The sequence below is a fragment of the Dreissena polymorpha genome, chromosome 12, assembly GCF_020536995.1.
Source record: "Dreissena polymorpha isolate Duluth1 chromosome 12, UMN_Dpol_1.0, whole genome shotgun sequence".
Lineage (NCBI taxonomy): Eukaryota > Metazoa > Mollusca > Bivalvia > Myida > Dreissenidae > Dreissena > Dreissena polymorpha.
The window spans coordinates 36,678,657-36,699,987 of NC_068366.1; the positions used below are offsets into that span (position 1 = coordinate 36,678,657).

Below are 21,331 nucleotides of genomic sequence, written 5' to 3' on the forward strand. Positions count from 1 at the left end.
AACACACAAGTCCAGTATGCTTTCTTCCGACTTTATACAACTCATCATTTTTCATAACTATTCTTCTGTTGTTTTTTTTTTTTCTCTTTTAAAAAAATATATATTAGCATATCTTGTATAACATGTCTAAACTTAATTGCTTTGTACAACCACTATGTTGTATGATAATATACATGTATACATTGTATGTATTATATTGAATAAAAAAAAAAAAAAAAGTGAAAATGGCTATGTGCAAACAGCATAAGACCAGAACAGCCTGCGAGTAACTTGCAATCTGTTCAGGTTTTATGCTGTTTGCTGCGAGTCAGTATCTCAGGGTTGGCAATGAAGCCTTTAAAATTCGAATCTAGTAAGGTCTTTTATTAAATTAAACGTTAAGGTTTTATGCTGTTTGCTGCTCATCAATATCTAAGGTTTGGAGATGAAGCCTTAAAATCTTGAATCTAGTCAGAAAGGTCTTTAATTAAATATATTTTTCTGAGGGATTACAATTCGTGAAAATACGTATCAGGGCTCGTATTCCAGAAGCAGCTTAAGTTAAATTTTATTTTTATCCTTAAATTGGGAAATTTTCTTAAGTGTTTAATTTCATATTGCAATAGATTGACATCAAGATATACATTTAAACAAGGCTATTGTCAAGCAATATGGTCCCCTACTGGCTCCACCGTCGTCAGAAATTCCACCATTTTCAGAATTTGTTTAATTTTTTTGGTTACCATAGCAACCACAATTTTTGATGTAGGAACAAAATGAAATTAAGTGCATTATGTCCATATTGCCATGTTGCAAGTTTCATGAAAAAATATTAAGAACTTTTAAAGTTATCGCAGGATCCAGAAAACCACCATTTTCAGCAGTATTTCTAGTCTATTTGTTGCCATAGCAACCATAATTTTTGACTTAGGAACAAAATGAAATGACATGCATAATGTCCATATTGCCATCTATCCATGTTTCAAGTTTCATGAAAAAATATGAAGAACTTTTAAAGTTATCGCAGGATCCAGAAAAGTGTGACAGACTCACAGACGCACAGAGCGCAAACCATAGGTCCCCTCCGGTGAAACTGGTAGGGGACAATAATATCATTATGTCAATGTTATTTTAGGAAAACCATATTAACATGTGTTTCCTTATTTAGTAAAAAATACAAAACATTGTAATTTTGAACTTAAGTGAAATTATTTAAGAAATGACTTAAGATGTTTCTGGAATACCACCCCTGGGTAATTAATAATTTGGTTGCTGCCTTGGAATGGTCAAAGCAAATTTAGATTTATTTTCAATCCAAATAATTTGGGTAATAGGCTTAAACATATATTTCAGTGAATTTCTGGGGACTGTGAGACTTTATTTGAAACTCTTATTTGGAACAAAAATGATGTGAAGTCCCCAATGGCTAAACCACTATTCCTGTTAACAATAAAAGCAGAACCATGAAGCTGTATTTAAAACACGTACATGATATGAAACAATCTCTGGAGTTGATTTTGTTTGTGTGGGCGCCTGTGGGATAAAAAAATAATAATTTTGGTCCCTATAGGCTTAAACCGCAAAGCAATATACTGATATTCATGTTGCTTTGGATTGATTTGGTGTTATATTTAGAACATAGGTCATCATGTTTGCGCCATATTATCGAGGCCTTTCTCCTAAATGTACATTTTAATAAATACATGTTTAGAAAACTGGGGTTTGGGTCTACCAGATACGGGCAGGGTCTTGTGTTTGTGCTGACAGTAATTTTTTGTTACGTGAATCAACTATTTGAAATAATAATGCATAAAGAGCTAAGAAATAAATGCTCTCATATTAAGTTTTGTAATGATTGACCTGTGAATCATGCATTTTGCAAGAAAATCAGTTTTAAACATCACATTTTAAAAGCAAAACCCTTTAAGCACATGCATTACGCCCAGTTTCCTCAGAAAGAGGTTGCTATAGAAATCATAAATTCTGCTTGCAGCTGTCTGTGGGTGTGATTCAAGCAGCGGACCTTCCGGGCATGGACATGTCGGGGACATCAGACCCGTATGTGAAGGTGTACCTGCTCCCAGACAAGAAGAAGAAGCATGAGACCAAAGTGCACCGCAAGACACTCAATCCTGTCTTTAACGAGACATTTATTTTCAAGGTTAGATGCCTTTCCTTCCATCTCTGAGCATTTTCTGCCTTCATATATTTGAGGGATGGGGGAGGGGTAATAATAACAATGGTCATGTCATTCCTCTGTCAAAGAAATTCTGTACAGCCACACATTTTTTAAATTGCTCAGTTTTGTTCCAAACTTATCAAACCAAAGAGTAATTCTTTCCCTTGTTATGTATTTTAAATCCTTTCCCAAATGCCCCAAAATTTATTAAGTCATAAAATGCTAAGTTGGCACAAAATGGATGCATTAACCACATACCCCGCAGACTAAAAAAATCAAGTTTTTGTCATACTTACTATGTATGACCATCAGTTACTTTCTGTTTAGAATTGGAATATTGATATTGCAGGGAATTGCATGTGTATTATATGATTATTATGATCGTTATAATTGAGATAGTGTAGAGTTCTGCTGAACCAAGGGATATTCCCAAGAAACTTTGTGATCATTGGGTTTGCCAGGCATATGGTTTATTTATGACCAATTCTGACTGGCACATTATTCCATAATGTGTTGCCAACAAAGTATTTATCCTGGCAACAATTGACTACATTTTCTAGATCTATATATTTGAATATTTGTTTACGATCAAGAGTGTAAAAATTCATATGTGTATCGAGACACTGTCGAGTCTGTTTCCTGGGTAGAGCCAGTACTTAATGTCTTTAGCGATAGATCTATATATTGCTACACAAGTAATGATCAAATATATTTTATCAGGTCTTTCTCGCAGATTTTATAACCATTAATCAGTCACATTCCCAATGACAAAAAGCATCTTTTTTCCCAAATCCAGTCCTAAAATTCCCAGTTGATGGTTTGAATTTCTCTTTTGAAGTAGTAATATCCATTTTGCTATTATGTTTATGCTTAGGGTTTTTCTGCTTTTTAAGCCCCCTAAGGGTGGCATATAGTTATTGAACTGTCCGTCAGTCCTTCCGTCAGTCCGTCAGAAAACTTTAACATTGGTCATAATTTTTGCAATATTGAAGATAGCAACTTGATATTTGGCATGCATGTGTAGCTCATGGAGCTGCACATTTTGAGTGATGAAAGGTTAAGGTCAAGGTCATCCTTCAAGGTCAAAGGTCAAATATATGGCTTTAAAGCGGCGCAGAAGGGGGCATTGTGTTTCTGACAAACACATCTCTTGTTGTTTATGTTATCTTATATTTTTCAAAAGTTATTGGTCATATTCCCATAATGGTGAAAAATAGAATCTGACACAAGTTGTCATTTCATTGCATATTTTTATGTCCCCCAGTCTATACTGGGGAACATATTGTTTTTGCCCTGTCTGTTTGTTGGATTTTGGTTTGTTTGTTTGGGTCAAACTTTAACATTGGCCATAATTTTTGCAATATTGAAGATACCAACTTGTTATTTGGCATGCATGTGTATCTCATGGAGCTGCACATTTTGAGTGGTGAAATGTCAAGATTATCCTTCAAGGTCAAAAGTCAAATATATGGGGGGGACATAGTGTTTCACAAACACATCTTGTTTTTGTTCAGCAATTTTATTTGTTAACTAGCTTTTGGAGAGCTTACTTACACATTTTCTTGTATGAGTTTAATAAATCCTAGAATTAACTGACAACGAATGTCAGATCTTTTGTAGCTCACCTGATTGCTCAGTTGAGCTTTTGTGACGGGTCTTTGTCCTTCGTCCGTCCGTCCGTCGTCCTTCCGTCTGTCGTCCGTCCGTTCACATTTGTTCGTAAACACTCTAGAGGCCACATTTATTGTCCGATCTTCATGAAACTTGGTCAGAAGCTTTGTCCCAATGAAATCTCGGTCGAGTTTGAAACTGGGTCGTGCCGGGTCAAAAACTAGGTCACTAGGTCAAAAAAAAAAGAAAAAAACTTGTAAACACTGTAGAAGTCACATTTCATGCCCAATCTTCATGTAACTTTTCCAAAATGTTTGTCTTAATGATATGTTGGTTGAGTTCAAAAGTGGTTCCGGTCCGTTGAAAAACATGGCCGCCAGTGGGCGGGGCAGTTTTCCTTATTTGGCTATAGAGAAACCTTTTAAACACTCTAGAAGTCACAATTTTTGCCCAATCATCATGAAAGTTGGTCAAAACATTGGTTTTATTGATATCTCGGACGAGTTCCAAAATGGTCCAGATCGGTGAAAAAACATGGCCGCCAGTGGGCGGGGCATTTTTGTCTATATGTATATAGTGAAAACATGTGAACACTCTAAAATTCACATTTTGTTTCCTTGATATGAGATTTGAGTTATAAAATGGTTCCGGTCAGTTGAATAACATGGCTGCGGGGGGGGGGGGGCAGTATTGGTTTATTGATATCTCGGACGAGTTCGAAAATGGTCCAGATCGGTGAAAAAACATGGCCGCCAGTGGGCGGGGCATTTTTCTCTATGTGTATATAGTAAAAACATGTGAACACTCTAGAAGTCACATTTTTTGCCCAATTTTCATGAAATTTGGTCAAAACATTGGTTTTATTGATATCTCGGAGAATATTTATTTTTGTAAGCAAAGTTTGATGTTTGTTAAGGGGGGTCAACTCAAAATATAGGTCACCAGGTCAAATCTTACAAAAACAAAATCACTCCATATGCCAGAGTTTTGGTTCAATAATGATGAAACTTGACCAGGATGTTTGTCTGGACAATATTTAGGTCAAGTTTGACGTTTGGTTAAGATTGAATGAACTGACTCCTCTCAGGTGAGTGAACTAGGGCCATCTTGGCCCTCTTGTTATTACATGCTTTCAAATTTGGAGGAAAGGTCTATGTTCACATAATCGTTGTGGTGAATCCTGAAAGTCATTAAAGTCAGTAAAATAAAAAGTAGCAGACGACAACGCTCAAAAAGCTATATTGAACATGTTTAATATTAAGTAATTGTAATGGTATTTACATGGAAAACTAGGTGTAGCATTAGATAAGACACCATATTCATTTCACCACAGTGACCTTCTAAACCAATCATGAAACAAGTCAACAACAATAAAATTAAGTCCTAGTGACCGAATAATTGTGGCGTAGAACCGTACTAGCTAATAATAGGTTAAATCAATGTTGATTTCCCTGGAGAATGAAATGTGATTGAAATGAGTTAAAAAATATGAAGCTTGTGAAACTTAAGTGCAATGTGAGAAGGGCAAAAGTAAGGTTTAGTTCAAGGCATCATGGCTGTGATTGATTCATTTTGGATTCAGTGAGTTCAAATTGTTAAACAAAAAAATCAATCAATGCACACATCTTTTTCAAATTTGTGTATGTATTGTTGACTACCGTATACAGAAGAGTAAAGAAGTGAAGTAATATCATTTGAAAGTTTCATGGCTAACATTCCTTTTCCTTAAAAAAAAAAAATATGTGAAACAATGGAGTCCAATGCCTTTACCCATTTTGGAAATTGAAGAAGAGTGCAGAGTTTTACAGTGAAATAATATTGTGTGAAAGTTTCACATCAGACATTCCTTTTTCTATAACAAAAAATATGAAAAACAATGGAGTCCAATGCCTCTATCCATTTTGGACATTTGCAGTAGTCGGAATATTTTAAACAATAATGGGATATCGCAAAATAACAGACACATCACAGATCTGCATAAAATACACATGTCAGAATAAAGTCCACATACCGGTAGTCTGATCAGGTTTTCCTGCAAATACGTTATTTATCAGTTAATTAGCGTATATTTATATCATTATTTGGAATTCTACGATCATTGTGCGCAGTGTGATCCATCTTGACAAACATGCTAGTAATTGGTCTGAGTTGTCAGACAGAATATTAAACTAAAGCAAGTTTGTACCTCTCACATGGAAATTAATACTTACATTGACAATTAAAATTTTGTCAGTGTGAACTGCATATTAGAAAATTATTTCATAAAGATTATTTTTTAAAACAAATTCTTATTTTTAAAAATTGTTGGCTGTTTGTTTTAATGACTTATAGGAGTTTGTTTAGATGCAATGGAATATGGTAAAAAAAAAAATTTGTTTAATAAAATGTACATGTATTAGGCCAATTACTGTGTTTTACTGATGCGAACAATTGTTTTATGTTTATTTAAATGGATTGAAATGTCCATGTTAAAAATATGCATGGATTCACATGCGGAAAATATAGTTTACTCAGAATATCTCTGATTAAGCTATTGAAAAACTTTAATTAAGACAAAAATGTACCTTTTCGAGCTTGTGGTTAACAAAGCAGTAATTTTTTAGAGCTAATTTTAGGCAAAAATTCAGCCACATTCCCTTGCTTAAAACTATATTTTTTCCCACTTTAAGGACATTTTCCTTTTTATGTGATTTTGATGTTTTATGAAAAACATTTGAACAGAAATAGATCCAGAAAAAGGCATTTTGCAGATATTGCCAGCTGTTTTCACCAAACCAAATTTGAGCATAATATAAATCAGCATTTGTAGAAAAATATTTAATTAATTTTAAACAAGTTAAAATATGAACATATTAGCATTCTTATCTTACAAAATTCATGTTTTGTCATAATAAATAAATTCCACATTTGAACGGCCAGCCACCTTTTCTCCAAATACTTAACAAGCACTGCATAGCTTATATAGTTTCTGAAAAAATGTAGTCAGTAAAGGCTAAGTAGATGAATCTGGGCAGGATTTAAAGACTTGTCGAAAAAATAGCAATAGCTAAATCATGAAGATCAGAAATTAGAAACATTGTTATGTTGGCCTTGTACAATGTCATACTCCCATATTCTTTGCACAGGTCCCCTTTGCTGAGGTAGCAGCCAAGACGCTGGTGTTTGCGGTGTACGACTTTGATCGCTTCTCCAAGCATGACCAGATTGGTCAGGTGCAGGTGCCCCTGAACCAGGTGGACCTTGGCAAGACGCTCGAGGAGTGGAGGGACCTGGCCAGCCCAGAGAATGAGGAGAAGGTACTGGGACATTGAGAGTGAACTTAAGGTCAATGGGATTTACCTGGGGTCATTGTGATGAAATGTAAGGTGTGGGTCATTGTGTTTGAGTATAAAGTCAGGGTCATTGAGGAGTGGATTGACCTTGCCAGCCCTGAAAATGAGAAGGTACAGGGAGATTGGGAGTGACCTCAAGGTCACTGGCATTGAAAGTGACCCTTTTTGTGATTGAGTTTAAGGTCAGGGTCATTGTAATTGAATTTTAGTTCAGTGTCATTATGATTAAGTGTAAGGTCAGGGTTATCGTGATTGAGCGTACGGTCAAGGTCATTATCATTGAGTTTTATGTCAGGGTCATTTGGATTAAGTTAGAGGTCAAGGTCATTTTGATTGAGTGTAAGATCAGGGTCATTATGATTGAGTTTTAGGTCAGGGTCATTGTGATTGAATGTATGGTCATGGTAATTGTAATTTAATGTAGGGTTATGATCATAGTAATATAATATCATGTCATAATAATTGGGAGCTCAGGGTAAATTCGTAGTCACTTTAATAAAAATTCCTTTAGTGGCAGGTCCCTTCAACTAGGTTGACCTCTATAAGAAGCTAGTGGAGTGGATAGGTCTGGCCAGCCCAGAGAATGAGGAGATACTGGGAGATTGGAAGTTACCTCAAGGTCATTGGATAGAAAGTGACCATGGGGTCATTGTGATTGAGTTTAAGGTCAGGGTCCTTGTGATAGACTGTTAGGTAATGACCCTTGTGATTTAGTATTAGGTCAGGGTCAGTGTGATTGAGTGTAAGGTCAGGGTCATTGTGATTGAGTTTAAGGTCAGAGTCAATGTAATTGTATGGAAGGTCAGGGTCATTATAATTGATTGTAAGGTCAGCACCATTGCAATTGAGTGTAAGGTCAGTGTCATTATCATTGAGTTTAAGGTCAGGGTTATTTTGATTCAATGTAAGGTCAGGGTAATTGAGATTGTGTGTATGGTCAGGGCCATTGTGATTGAGTGTAAGGTTGGGGTAATTGTAATTGAGTGTAAGGTCAGGGTCCTTATGATTCAGTGAAAGGTCAGGGTCCTTGTGATTTAGTGGCAGGTCAGGGTCATTATGATTTAGTGTCAGGGTTATTGCAATTGAGTGTAAGGTCAGAGTCCTTGTGATAGGATTTAAGGTTATGATCATAATGATATAATATCATGTCATATTAATAGGGAACTCAGGTTCCAATTCATAGTCATTGGAATTAAAAGACCTGGGGGGGACTTTAGGATTGAGAGTAACCTCAGGGTCACCATGATCAAGATTGACCTCAAGGTCATTAAGAATCAAAGCGGCCATATTGCAATTGTGATTTAGAAGGAGGTTATTTTGATTAAGAGCGGGTTCAAGGTAACGTGATTGAGAGAGAGAGAGGTCAGTGCAATTGAAGGTTATGATTGGTGATATAGTTTGATGGAATTGAGAGTGCTGCAGGGTCACTGTTATTGCCAAAAGGTCACACTCTTTAAAATGAAGGAAGATGCCTGTAAATTAGTAATTCCAAGCAAGGCCAAGGTCATAGTGATTACAAGTTATATCATAATGTTTGAAAGCATATCATTCTGATTAAGATTAAGAAAAAGGTTGAGATCATTTAATTGAGAATTAGATCAAGGTAAAGTGAGATCCCGATTATGATAATGAGATTGTCATTAAATGAAAGTATGATCAAAGTAATAGTGAATTGATGTTTGGACCAAGTCATATTGACTAACATTCCATTTTTTATGATTGAATGTTTGGCAAATTTCATAGTAGTTAACAGTGTATCAGTTGAGGTCAATAATGGTTGCATTACAGTAACAAAAATGGCTAAAGTGTACATATATTTCAATACCTTGTTTTACAGTTCAGAAGTTGAGCGTTAAAGAGCGTGATTGAATTGTGTTTGTATGTGTATTTTTTTTTTATTAGTGGGGTGGGGGGTTGTTATAAAAAAAACTTCTCCAAAAGTACTAAGAACTTTGTTCTTCCCAGTAAAAAAACTAAAAAGTTTCTTTACCAGCCAATAGCTTTCAGTGCTATGGACTTTAAAGAGCAATTGGTTTCACTATTCACTATTTGTATTTGTTCAGGAGAACAAGCTGGGGGATATTTGTTTCTCGCTGCGGTATGTGCCAACTGCGGGCAAGCTGACCGTAGTCATTCTTGAGGCCAAAAACCTGAAGAAAATGGATGTGGGTGGCCTCTCAGGTACAATATAGTTGTGTGTACCCTAGTGGTGAAATATCAACAAGCTGTTAATATATTTTTTTAAAGGACATTTATTGTCTCTCAAGTAGAGTGTAGTTATGTGTAACATTGAACAATAAACAAGCTGTTGATAATCTTACTTAAATAATACTTTTAATGATACTATGTGATGTTAATTTCATAAAACATAAAATGTTACATCGCTGGTTGCACTCTATTATAATTTACTTATATCAATCGATGACTGTTCAACAAAGATTGTTTTGTAGTGTCACCACTCCTGTATATTTATCCTCCATATAGGAGTGATCTAGTCACTACTGGTGGTTTTAACGGGTTTCTCTGAAAACAGAAATAGACATAATTTGAATAATGCAAGTACACGAAATGTGACTTCAAGAAACTTAAGTAAAGTTTCTTACTTCGTAAAAAGATGCATATAATGGCTATTTCAGAGCATAGTAAATGTTCAATATTACTGTTTCCTCACAAATATCATAACTAAAACGAAAATTTGCAAATCTGAAACAACTTTTTTCAATTTTTGTCAATTTACCAAAACGTGAAAAGGCCACTTTAACATCTGTAACAGTTTAGGCTTATTCTGCAGAGGTCAAGATTGAGAAACAAAATGTTTAATCTGTGATACAAACAAAGCTTAAAACTTAGATACTCTTTCCAAATAACCTACTGTATAATATATTTATTTTATCATTGGTAGACTAAATGGTTCGGTATTGTGAGATGGGTTTTTCCAAGTAGTGGAGAACCAGAAAACACCTATCGTGTGGACCATGTATTAAAACAAAAATACTTCACATATTAATATGATTTTAAGTACCGATGATCCGATGCATATACGGAAAATAATAAAATAAAATATTCCCTTTGGATCCATTTGTTTTCAGTTGATGCCTGTATTAACGCTATATTGTAACACTATATTGTAACAGTACATTTGTCACAATTTGTGAAAATGCCAGTAACTGTTGCTTGTGTCATATTAATTATGCATCTAAAAGTATCCAACAGGGATGGGTGCCAAGCACTTGATATACTTATTGGTGTTTTCTGGATATATGACATATGCTGAATAGGTTTTGTTTGTGATATTTGAAGCTGATACTTACATAACTATTGTTTATAATGACACTACACAGTATGAACATGTTCCTTTAGATGTTTTTGTCTCACGATGCGGGTAAAGTGTTGATACCAGCTCAATATTTCTAGGGTAAGCACGAAACAATGGACAAAAACCATTGATCCTTTAATATATTTGTGATGACAAGTTTTCCAGATGGGAGCCTGGCAGTGCAGCAATATTTCTTGCATGTTTTTATTTTTACAGATTTTTTTTTTGATTATTAGTGATAATTGAACTAGTTTGTGGTTTTATAAAAGTGCTTGCTTACAGTATTATAAAAACTTCTTTAAAAAGTCAATTTTCGCTAATAATTGGTCTTCTTCAGAATTTATGTTTACGCCATTTTTGTCAGCAAAAGTTTTTTTTCAAGAAATGCATCTCTTTTTAGCAACAATAAACAACAATTTTTATGGGGTTCTTTGCATTTTTTCAGTATGTCATTTTATGTCTGTACTTATACGTGTTTAGACATGTTTGTCCATATTTTACACCTTTTACAATTCTATAAATTCATTGCATACTCATGATGCCTTGTGTTTACACAGATCCATTTGTGAAAATGCAACTGTATCAGGGAACAAAACGACTCAAGAAAAAGAAAAGCACTATTAAGAAAAACACTTTGAACCCCTACTTCAATGAGTCATTCACTTTTGAAGTTTCTTTTGAACAGATTCAGGTATTTTTTTATCAAGTGTTCATACTTTTTTCAGTTGTTTATGTTTGTTAATGTTTGTTAATTGGTATTCAAATGGGCACAACTTTTATGGAAATCGATCTTGTGCATTGTTCATTTTGGCCAGCGCAGTGATTTGTTTTATTATCGGTATTCAACTTTAAATAAATATATATTTATTTAAACCACCTTGTATGATTATCAAATGAATGGTTTTAAATTTAAATTTGGAAAAAAATATCATTTCTAATATGTAAAGTCAAGAACTCCAGGAAAGTTTTGTCATGTTTTATTTGTTGGGAAACTTTTTTGTTGCACTTTTTTTGTTTTCTTGCAGACTTTAAAAAAATAGAAGCAGGTCCCATATTTGATACATCAAACATTTTATATAAAAAATATATATGGGAACAAATACTGAAATGAGATTTAGCACAGGCTAATCAGGGACAACACTTTCCGCCTAAATTGGATTTTTGCTAAGAAGAGATTTCATTTTAACAAAAAATGTCATAAAGCGGAAAGTGTCGTCCCTGATTAGCCTGTGCGCATTGCACAGGCTTATCTGGGACAACACTTTACGCACATGCATTATGCCCAGTTTTCTCTGAACATGACTCATATAGAACAGATAACCGGAACAATAACTGAAACACAGTCATTCAACTACACCCAAAATCGGACATTGCACTTATGTATTTTTTAACAAGGTTTTTGGCATAACAATTGAAAATTTTAATTCAAATTTTTTATTCAATTTTGTAGCCAATTTTCGAGTATTCGTTCCCGTCCCTGATATAAATTAACATAAATATAAGAGATAGTTGTAAAGTGTATCTGTATGGGATATTCTCTTGTATTTTCACTTGCCTGTTTTAAGATTTTGTCAGCTGTGTTATTTCTATAGTGTGTTTTAACACCCAAATATTAAATTAATTTGTCTTTCTCAAATTTAAACAAAAATAGTTGGACAAAAAAGTAATTATGGTTACAATTATTAATTGATTACTATTTAGATGACACAGCTAAACTTTACTTGTCAATGTTGTTTTTTGCATGCTGTTATTTATCAATATTTTCATTTTTTTCATCATCACAGTATATAACAAATGTTATTTTTCTGCAGGTTTCTCTTTACCTGATGTCATACTTTTTGCATTCAAATATTTGTCTCTCGTTTCCTCAGATCCTTATGTTAAGATCTCCCTGATGCAAAATGGAAAACGGGTTAAGAAGAAGAAAACTACGATTAAAAAGTGCACTCTGAACCCCTACTATAACGAGTCCTTTACGTTTGAAGTTCCATTTGAACAAATCCAGGTATAAAGTCTGAGAATGTGATGTTCTGTAGACAAACATAGTCCCCCTGCTTTCACCACCCATATGTTGTAGATAGTGTGCATTGTCCCTATGTAACCGTAAATGACCATGTATCATGCGCAACACGTCAGCCTTAACCCTTTACCACTTAGGTATGTTTAAAACATTTGTAGTCCCTCAGAAAGTTAACTTTTATGAAAGACCTTTCTTACTAGATTCAAATTTTAAATGCTAAATTTTCCAACCCTTTGATACGGATGAGCAGCAAACAGCATAAAACCTGAAGACTGCGAGTAACTCGCAGGCTGTTCTGGTTTTATGCTGGTTGCAAAGCCATTTTGACTTTGCTTCTGAGTGGGAAAGGGTTAATTTTGACTATGAAAATTTGGTGCGCATTATACATTGTTTTAAGTGAATCATGGGAAACAACGGTAATAAGATTGATACAGGAGAACTGTCATGCTGGCAATTATGGTGGAGTCATTTTTATAAACTTTGGTGTTATTGTCAAGGCATTCAAGCGAGTTTTGTGTTCTTAATTGGCTTTAAAGTAGAATTCAAATTCATTTTAGATGTTATATGTTTCTACTGTATTCTACTTGGCAACCAACAATATATGTTATTTCAAATGTTATGCAAGGATGTTTAATTGCCAAGAAATACCCGTAGGAAATCGCTCTTCAACAGTGATGAAATACAATATGGGTCATGGTCTGAGAAAACGGGGTTAAATGCATGCATGTGAAGTGTTGTCTCAAATTACCCTGTGCAGTCAGCACAGGCTCATCAGGGAGGACACTTTCCACCTAAACTGGAGAAGAAGAGACTCTTTAAACAAACAATATCATAAAAGCGGAAAGTGTTCTCCATGATTATCCTGTGCAGACTGCACTGGCTAATTTTGGATGACACTTTACACACATGCATTAAAACCCCTTTTCACAGAGCGTGTCTCATATGTTTTTTGTCGTTCTCTTTCAAGTACTTAACATGGCAACCTTTTTTCTCTTTATATTCTTTATTTCTGTAAATACTTATATTCTGTGTTCTAAATCAAGGCCTCCCTTACTAGCAGTGATAAGCAAAACTCAAAAGATCAAACTTCTATATTACCTGTGTTATTTGTTATTTTAAGCTTTTTATTTGTAAATATTCAAAACAATTAAAAAAAGTAATCAGGTGCTTTAAACCTTTTTCCACTTTGCTTCAAGCTTTCCAACACATTCTTCAATCATATCATGATTCAATAATTCTGCTTCGTTTATCGTAGAAGTAGTACGGCATTGAAGTCTTTTAATCCCTCACTTTAGATTTTTATTGATTCCAGCTTGGTGCACTTTTCAAATTATTGATCCATATTAGAGAAATTAGTTTGTTGTAATTGCCAGTATGAAGTGTTCTAATTGCGTAAGCAGCAGTTCTGTATTACGGAGACATGCACACATTGTAGCGCCTGCGTAGGTGGCATGCTTGTTGCATATCAGAGAGATTAATTTAGTTAGCACTAGAGCATGAGCTCTGTAAGCTTGTAACAGATAGTGAATGCTGAGATATCCACCAACACTTGCACGCTTGCTTGAACCAAATCATAATGAAGGTGTTAGCTCTAGCAAACTAACATTGCAACTGCTAAAATGCCCTGTAAAACTTGCTTCCATGCTTGTATCATAAAGTTATGCTGAAACACCTGGTAAAACATGCCTCTATGCTTGTATCATAAAGTTATGCTGAAATGCTCAGTAAAGCATGCTACCATGCTTGTATCACAAAGTTATGCTGAAACACCTGGTAACACATGCTTCTATGCTTGTATCATAAATTATGCTAAAGTACCTGTTATCACCTACTAGCCTTCTTCCCTTAAGCATGAATAAGTTCTGAAAACTAACTGAAACAAGGAGCCTATTTGCTTGCTATGCTATATTATAGTCTAATATACATTATATTACAATTGTATAGATGCTCTCTTTCTTACTTTTTCAGCATATACTATTACTGTTTGCTTCTATGTGTTAACTATATTGTACTTACTTTGTATTATTTCACTTCTTATACACTTAAATACTGTAAAATCATTATTGTTTATGGGACATAAATTTTGGATAATTTCCTGGTTTCACTCACCACCGAATTTAACACAAACACATGGGATATTGACCAACGCAAATTCCTCTTTTGCTTTCAAAAATCGGAAATCCACAAATAAGCGTGTCCACAAAAACAAAACAAAACAAGAAAACACGTAATTTCAAGCCAACGAATATAAATGATTTTACAGTACCGGTATGTTGAAAAATTTGTAATGTTTGCTTAAATTTGTTCAATATTTTTTTCGGATGTATGCACACTGCATGAATGTTGTAATTAAATAACATTTCAAACATATTTACTGTTTCCTCAGTGTCTGAGAAAACAGATGAAATATTGTCATATTTACTGGCGACCTAAAATTTGTATGGACTGTAAGAAAAAAAACGATTAAAAATAAGCGTATACAAATTTGACAAAATACGTAAAAAAGCAGACATATCAGTGTTAAGGCATTTAACAATCTGTTGTTTTTTTTTCTACAATTTGCATGAAAAATCCTCTGCTTTTAATGGCATGTGCGTATCCAAAACATGTTGTATTGTGAAAACATGATGGTGAGATGTAAATGTATTTAGTAACGTAAAAGTTTCTTTTTTCAGTATATAGGTAAGCTATTGAAGCAGAAAGCTTTGTATGCATTTATAGTATTAATGTGTTGAATATGTATAAATATTGAATAGAATTATGATTAAAATGTTTATTTAGATGTATCGATGTTAATAATTCTACAAATGAGTCGCGTTCTGAGAAAACTGGGCATAATGCATGTGCGTTAAGTACATGACAGTTTCTGCCTTAACTAGATTCTCTGTAAAAAGGGACTTCCTTTAAACGAAAATTACCATTAAAGTGGAAAGTGTCATCCCCGATTAGCCTGTGCGAACTGCACAGGCTAATCTGGGACGGCACTTTACGCACATCCTTTTTTCACAATTTTCACAGAACAAGACACAAATAAGAAAAGTCAGTTGTAGATCTCTGTACCTTGACAGTTTTAGGAGAAGCGTTATATATTGAACCCATTTAACTATTCAAACAAAATTATGTGTAAAATTTGAATAATGTAACTTTTTAACTATTCGAACAAAAAATGTGTTAAATTTGAATAATGTTACTGCATGGTAAATTTAATTATAGTATGTCTTGTATTACAAATTGTATTTTGGATCTATGTACTTACTATTCAGTATATTATTAATTATTATACAAAATATAGTATCATCTACCAAAATCATGCATGTTCTCTTTAAAAAAAAAATGAATCCATATACTTACTCTTTGAAATATAATTAATTACAGAAAATATATAATAATTATGATCCATAAAAATCCTTCATATTTTCATCATGATTTATGAACATTGTTTCTTCCAGATTGTTGATAATATTATTTCATATTTCTCTACAGAAAGTGACCCTGATCATAACGGTGGTTGATTACGACCGTATCGGCACCTCTGAACCCATTGGCCGCGCCGTCCTCGGGTGCAACTCAACAGGCACAGAGCTACGCCACTGGAGCGACATGCTGGCCAATCCCCGTCGTCCAATCGCTCAATGGCACACCCTACAGGAAGTGCCTGAGAAAAATTAGAGTGTGGCGGGGACTGTTTTTCCTTTTTTACAAAAACAAAAATTATCTTGGTTAGTCTGACATTTTTTGGTTTTTAGACTAGGCGATGTGGTCTTTTCAAAAGAAAAAGAAAACAAAACAAAAAACTAAATTCTGTATATTTTGTTCATGTTTACTGTTCAAGGAAGATTATGAAAGACAGAATTTCCAAAATAAATGGGAATCGGTTTTATTTATTGTTTATTTTTTTTTATTAAAATGTCATCATCATTTCAGTGTATAATACATTTTAAATAATTATAATTCCAGAACAACAGCACACAAATTTAAGAAAAAAACTGCGAAAAAGACAACATGAAAATCGTCAAATTGTTAACCACAAGTAAATATTTACCAAACTTGATGATATTGTACATTTTGAGGGAGAAAAGCAAACAAAGAACAGGGTTTATTTGAAGATTTTTTTAAAACTTTGCTTTCCTCTTTTGTTGGCTTTTGTTTTTCATAATCTTGCTTCGTTAACTTTCTCCATGACAGAATATTCTCCCATGGTCATAATGGTCAAGTCTTGTAGTTTTTAGTGAAAAAAACACAACATAATAGGGACTGTGGTATTAGTAGATATTTGATTTGTCGTACTATGTGAAATCACATTTTTATCATCATTCATGGTTTAATAAAGGCATTGATACATATGATTGTTTATAACCACATCATGCATGAATTGTGAATAACTGTTGAACTGTTGTTTTAATGGTTTTAACGTGAATGTTCATCTTTTTGTATTTTATAAGCTTGGAAAATGTTTATCGACACAATTTGAGGATTGCAATTGAGATGGTTGTTATGTTATTGATTGTTTGTGAATGACTCTTGTTTGGGATTAATGCATGTCTGCTGATTGAGTTTGAAAAAAAATCTTCAAATAATCGCGACTTAAATTTTTAACCAGGTTTTCCGAAGGAAAAAAAGGGTTATTAGATTGGCGAATGTCGGCGGGCGGGCGAGCAGGCGGAACAAGCTTGTCCGGGCCATAATTTTGTCGTTCATTGTGAGATTTTTAAATCATTTTAAAATTTGTTCACCATCATTAGACGGTGTGTCGCGCAAAAGAATAACGTCAATATCTCCAAGGTCACACTTTGAGTTCAAGGGTCAAAAATAGCCTAAAATGAGCTTGTCCGGGAAATAACTATGTCATTCATTGTTAGATTTTAAAATCATTTGGCACATTTGTTCACAATCATTGAACGGTGTGTCACACGAAAGAATTTTGTCAATATCTCCATGGTCAAGGTCACCACAACTAAAAACATATTTATTCTGAAACAAAGGGGGTTTATTATAAACAATCAGTTCAGTTTAAGTTGTCTCCCTTTATTAGTCTTTTTTTTCTAATTGAAAACCTGGTTTTGTGACAATTTTGTCCCTTGTTTTATATGTTTGTGTAGGATTAGTCCAAACTGAAGACAAATATTGCTGTTTCAGAATTATAATTTAAACTTTATGTAAAATACAAAGTTGCATGCTTAAGATTCCTGCTAGTATTACATTTTATTCAATAGATGATGCTTAAATGCCTTTTATTTGAAGGTAATGAATTACAATTGCATGATCTAAAAATATATATATTTATCAATGGTGAATAGTATAATGAACATGTTTCAAATCAATAAATCTTAGAGTACGGTAACTTACAATTGCTGTTGCCAGTGTGAGATTGTTTTTAGAATATGTACTGATAAGCTGAACTGTATATGTAACTATTATGTTGTTGTGCAGCGGGATACATTGCACCATGTATGAAATGTAAATGAAGGGCATGTAGGCTGTTGTGAAATGCATAGTTGTGAAAGTGTATTTAAATGCGTATTTAATCATGCATACAGTGTACATGTGCATACAGCGATGAACAATGACATTAAAATCAGCAGTTTGACGCTACTAATTTTCTCAGAAACCAGACACATGCCCCCCCCCCAACATATGCCCTTGCGATATATTTCGGATAGGTGGTACAAATGCTATCCAGTACTTATGTGAAGCCTAACATGTGCCCCCTAAATATCACAATAGAGTAAGTATGTCAGTGAATTAATTGTTTGGCCGACATTCAGTGTCCTTGGCTGAAGATAAAATAGCATAATCTAATGAGTATGCAGCAAAACAATTTAAAGAAATTGTAAGTGTCTATGAGGGGGTTTGATCCTCATTGGTTTAGGTGTATGGATGTGCACTTCATTCTTATGTATATTAATATGTGTAGTCAGTTTGGAGTGTTCAGCCACTTTTGTTTGTTAGAGTTTCTGTGATACTGTTTTTTCTTTTATTTCTGTTAAAGTGTTCACATTTTATTTAAAAAATACAAATAAATGTTACAAGCAACTGGCCGTCTTAAAAATATTTGAAAATTCACTTAAGTGTATGTCAGCATATTTTATTTACATTTATGATTAAATTTTCTGTATCATATGTTGTTTAAAGTTTTCCAGGGTAGACATGTTTAATAGATAAAAAATACATTTTTAACAATTAAAACAATTATACATGTACATACATGTATATGCATCTGTAAAGCATATCAAAGAATTTTTACTTAAGTTCATATTCGTTATGTTAAAGTTGGAATGCAATCATATCACTTTGGGACATTAAATTGATTATTTGTGTTAGTTGATAATAAAACAGTTTTGCTTTACATTATTTATTTGCAAGCAAAATGTGTATGTATAATTTAATGTATAATGCTTATATAATGATGAGTTTGTGTTTTAAGTTCAATACATAACAACAACTGAGAAACAGTTTCAAAATTCTGTGATCACAATTTTGAAAGTTATATGTTCTTATAAAAGACTTTCCAGTATGCATTTTCCAGTATGCCATTGCACTCATTTAAACAGCAATTTTGGATAATTTAGATTCAAAAGTATCAGATTTTGCTTCTTTCTCTATAAAGACGAAGCAATATAAAGATCTTGTCGTGGTGTTAAATAAAATCCTTAACAATTATGTTTCATGTTCTTCAGTTTATAAAAACATGTTTTATATTTGGCATCTTTTTTTTTAGGCGATTTAATTTTCATGTTGGTTTAAAATCATTTTGAGTTACATATGTGTTAAAACATGTATTTTAATTTTTAAACATGTTTTAAGATGTTTGAAAAGTATGATCCATTTTCGATATGGTTATGTAAGCAAATTGAATGCAATTTTGTGTAAATGCAGTATAATTGATCCATCCGATCTTATATAAATTCCACAAACATGTTACGCTGTATAATGTGAAATTAGAATTAGACATCAAGCACAGAATTGGCACAATTATTGTTCGTATTGCTTCTACATGCTTCTTCTTTTTGTCAATACCTTTGGGATAAAAAGCATTTTTCCCATCCTTTTGTGGATTTTTTCTGTGATTTTTTTTAACGGTCTTATTAAATGTAACACATTTTCATTATTTTTTTTGTGGACATTCATTCAAGCATTAGTTTTGTGGTATAAAAGCTATTTTCATGATGCAGTAATTACATCTGCAGGAGTCTATCACACTAATGACCATGCAAAGTTCATAATTACAAATGGTTAAACTGTGTACAAGACAATTGCGATATAAATCTGTTCACTCCAAGTTTGATGTCTAATCCTTACTTCATATAATGTGTTTTTATGTCATTTTTGATCATCGATTATCTATACGCGACACATCAATTGTAATGTTGTATATGTATTTCATGACATACTTAAATGTCTTCAAATTGACTTAAATGTCTTCTCATTGACATGCATGTATTCATTTATCTATTGTATTAAATATATATTGAAATATATTGATACAGAACAGAGGAAATACATTGTATAGATGATATATAATGAAATCAATTGAATCACAGCAGATGAAATCCATTGTTAAGAATGAATATTATGAAATCCATTGATACACACCGGATGAAATCCTCGGTAAAAAAAACCCATTCTGTTAATTATTTTCCACTATTACATTATGTTTATAATTATGAAATATAGATTCTATATATGAATATGTGCTAGTTTCGGTGCATGATGTTAAATAAATATATTTGAAGTTTCTCCGGAAAAGAATAATATTAAATACTTAATTATAAAACTCTTAATCAATCTAAATTCAGCAGTTCGAGCTGTTCTGTTCACCTCATTAAAGAAGCTGGTTGTTTTGCAATATCATCACACCATCTTGTTGTTTTATGTGTGATCATAGTTATCTACTTACTACTTATTGAAAAACTATTCTACATAAAACACAAGGGAATTTTGCATAGTTTTGCACTGAGCCCATCGATTTTATTTAATTATGTAATATGTATTCAAATTGCATGGTATTGTTTTATTTAAGGGTATACTCGATAGGCATCTTTAACTTTATGGTATTACTTAGTAGTTACACAATTAACTTGGACAAGGTCTGCTCCAAAGTGCTGGACATTAAGTAAAATTTGATTATAACCGTTACCGGTAGTCTCTTATAAAATAAAGATTTGTGAATTAATTTAAAATCTATCTGTTTCAATTATTTCTGTGTGACCATTTAATAAAATAAGAATATTTATTAAAAACAATATTATGAATTGATACTTCTTGAAATGTATTACACAACTTTGATATTTGAATAAATTTAACATGAAAGTAAAACGATGCCATTTTAATGTGTTACATTTGATTTTAATACAATAACATTTTGTGACTTGAACATTTGCATACCTGTAACCGTTGTCAATTTGAAATTTATTGTGCACATATTCTTTTTGGCTTCTCCTTTGATAATATAGCCACTTATGTTTCGCTTTCAAAACACCAGTCTTTTGAGACTTGATTAATACACATAGACCTAACTTGTTTTGTTGGTGAATAAAAGTCTTTGTCCAAACGTGTCCTCTCTTTCCTGTTGTTAAATACGCACACCTAATGTAGTGCAGACAATGTATTTTAAATGGATTTGATAGCACCAACTCCGCCAAGGACGGTTCCATGCTGGGTTAAAAAGGGGTTGGGCGTAGGGCTAGCTACTCTACCATGGCAAAACCTTATTGCTATAGAAACACCAAACAGCATAGTAACAGACATCACGGATCTGGGAGGAGATGAAAATTCCATCTGGAGAGGGCATACGACAACTCGCGGTGAAAGCAAGTTTGAACTGGAAGGCCGAAAACAATCGTCTAAAAACGACCACAATCACCATCGGTACATGGAATGTCCGAACCTAGTAT

General features: G+C 33.3%; 1 protein-coding gene across 1 annotated transcript in view; it reads left to right on the forward strand.

Moving 5' to 3' along the window:
• The window catches only part of LOC127852766 (synaptotagmin-1-like), a 59,724-nt gene extending 38,736 nt beyond the window's left edge, over window positions 1-20,988 (forward strand). The window contains exons 5-9 of the mRNA XM_052386726.1: window positions 1,973-2,140; window positions 6,895-7,065; window positions 9,165-9,282; window positions 12,289-12,422; window positions 15,921-20,988. Coding sequence (XP_052242686.1) covers window positions 1,973-2,140; window positions 6,895-7,065; window positions 9,165-9,282; window positions 12,289-12,422; window positions 15,921-16,106 — 777 coding nt within the window. The 3' untranslated portion in view covers window positions 16,107-20,988. The remainder of the gene's footprint in view (window positions 1-1,972; window positions 2,141-6,894; window positions 7,066-9,164; window positions 9,283-12,288; window positions 12,423-15,920) is intronic.
• The last annotated feature ends 343 nt before the right edge of the window (window positions 20,989-21,331 follow it).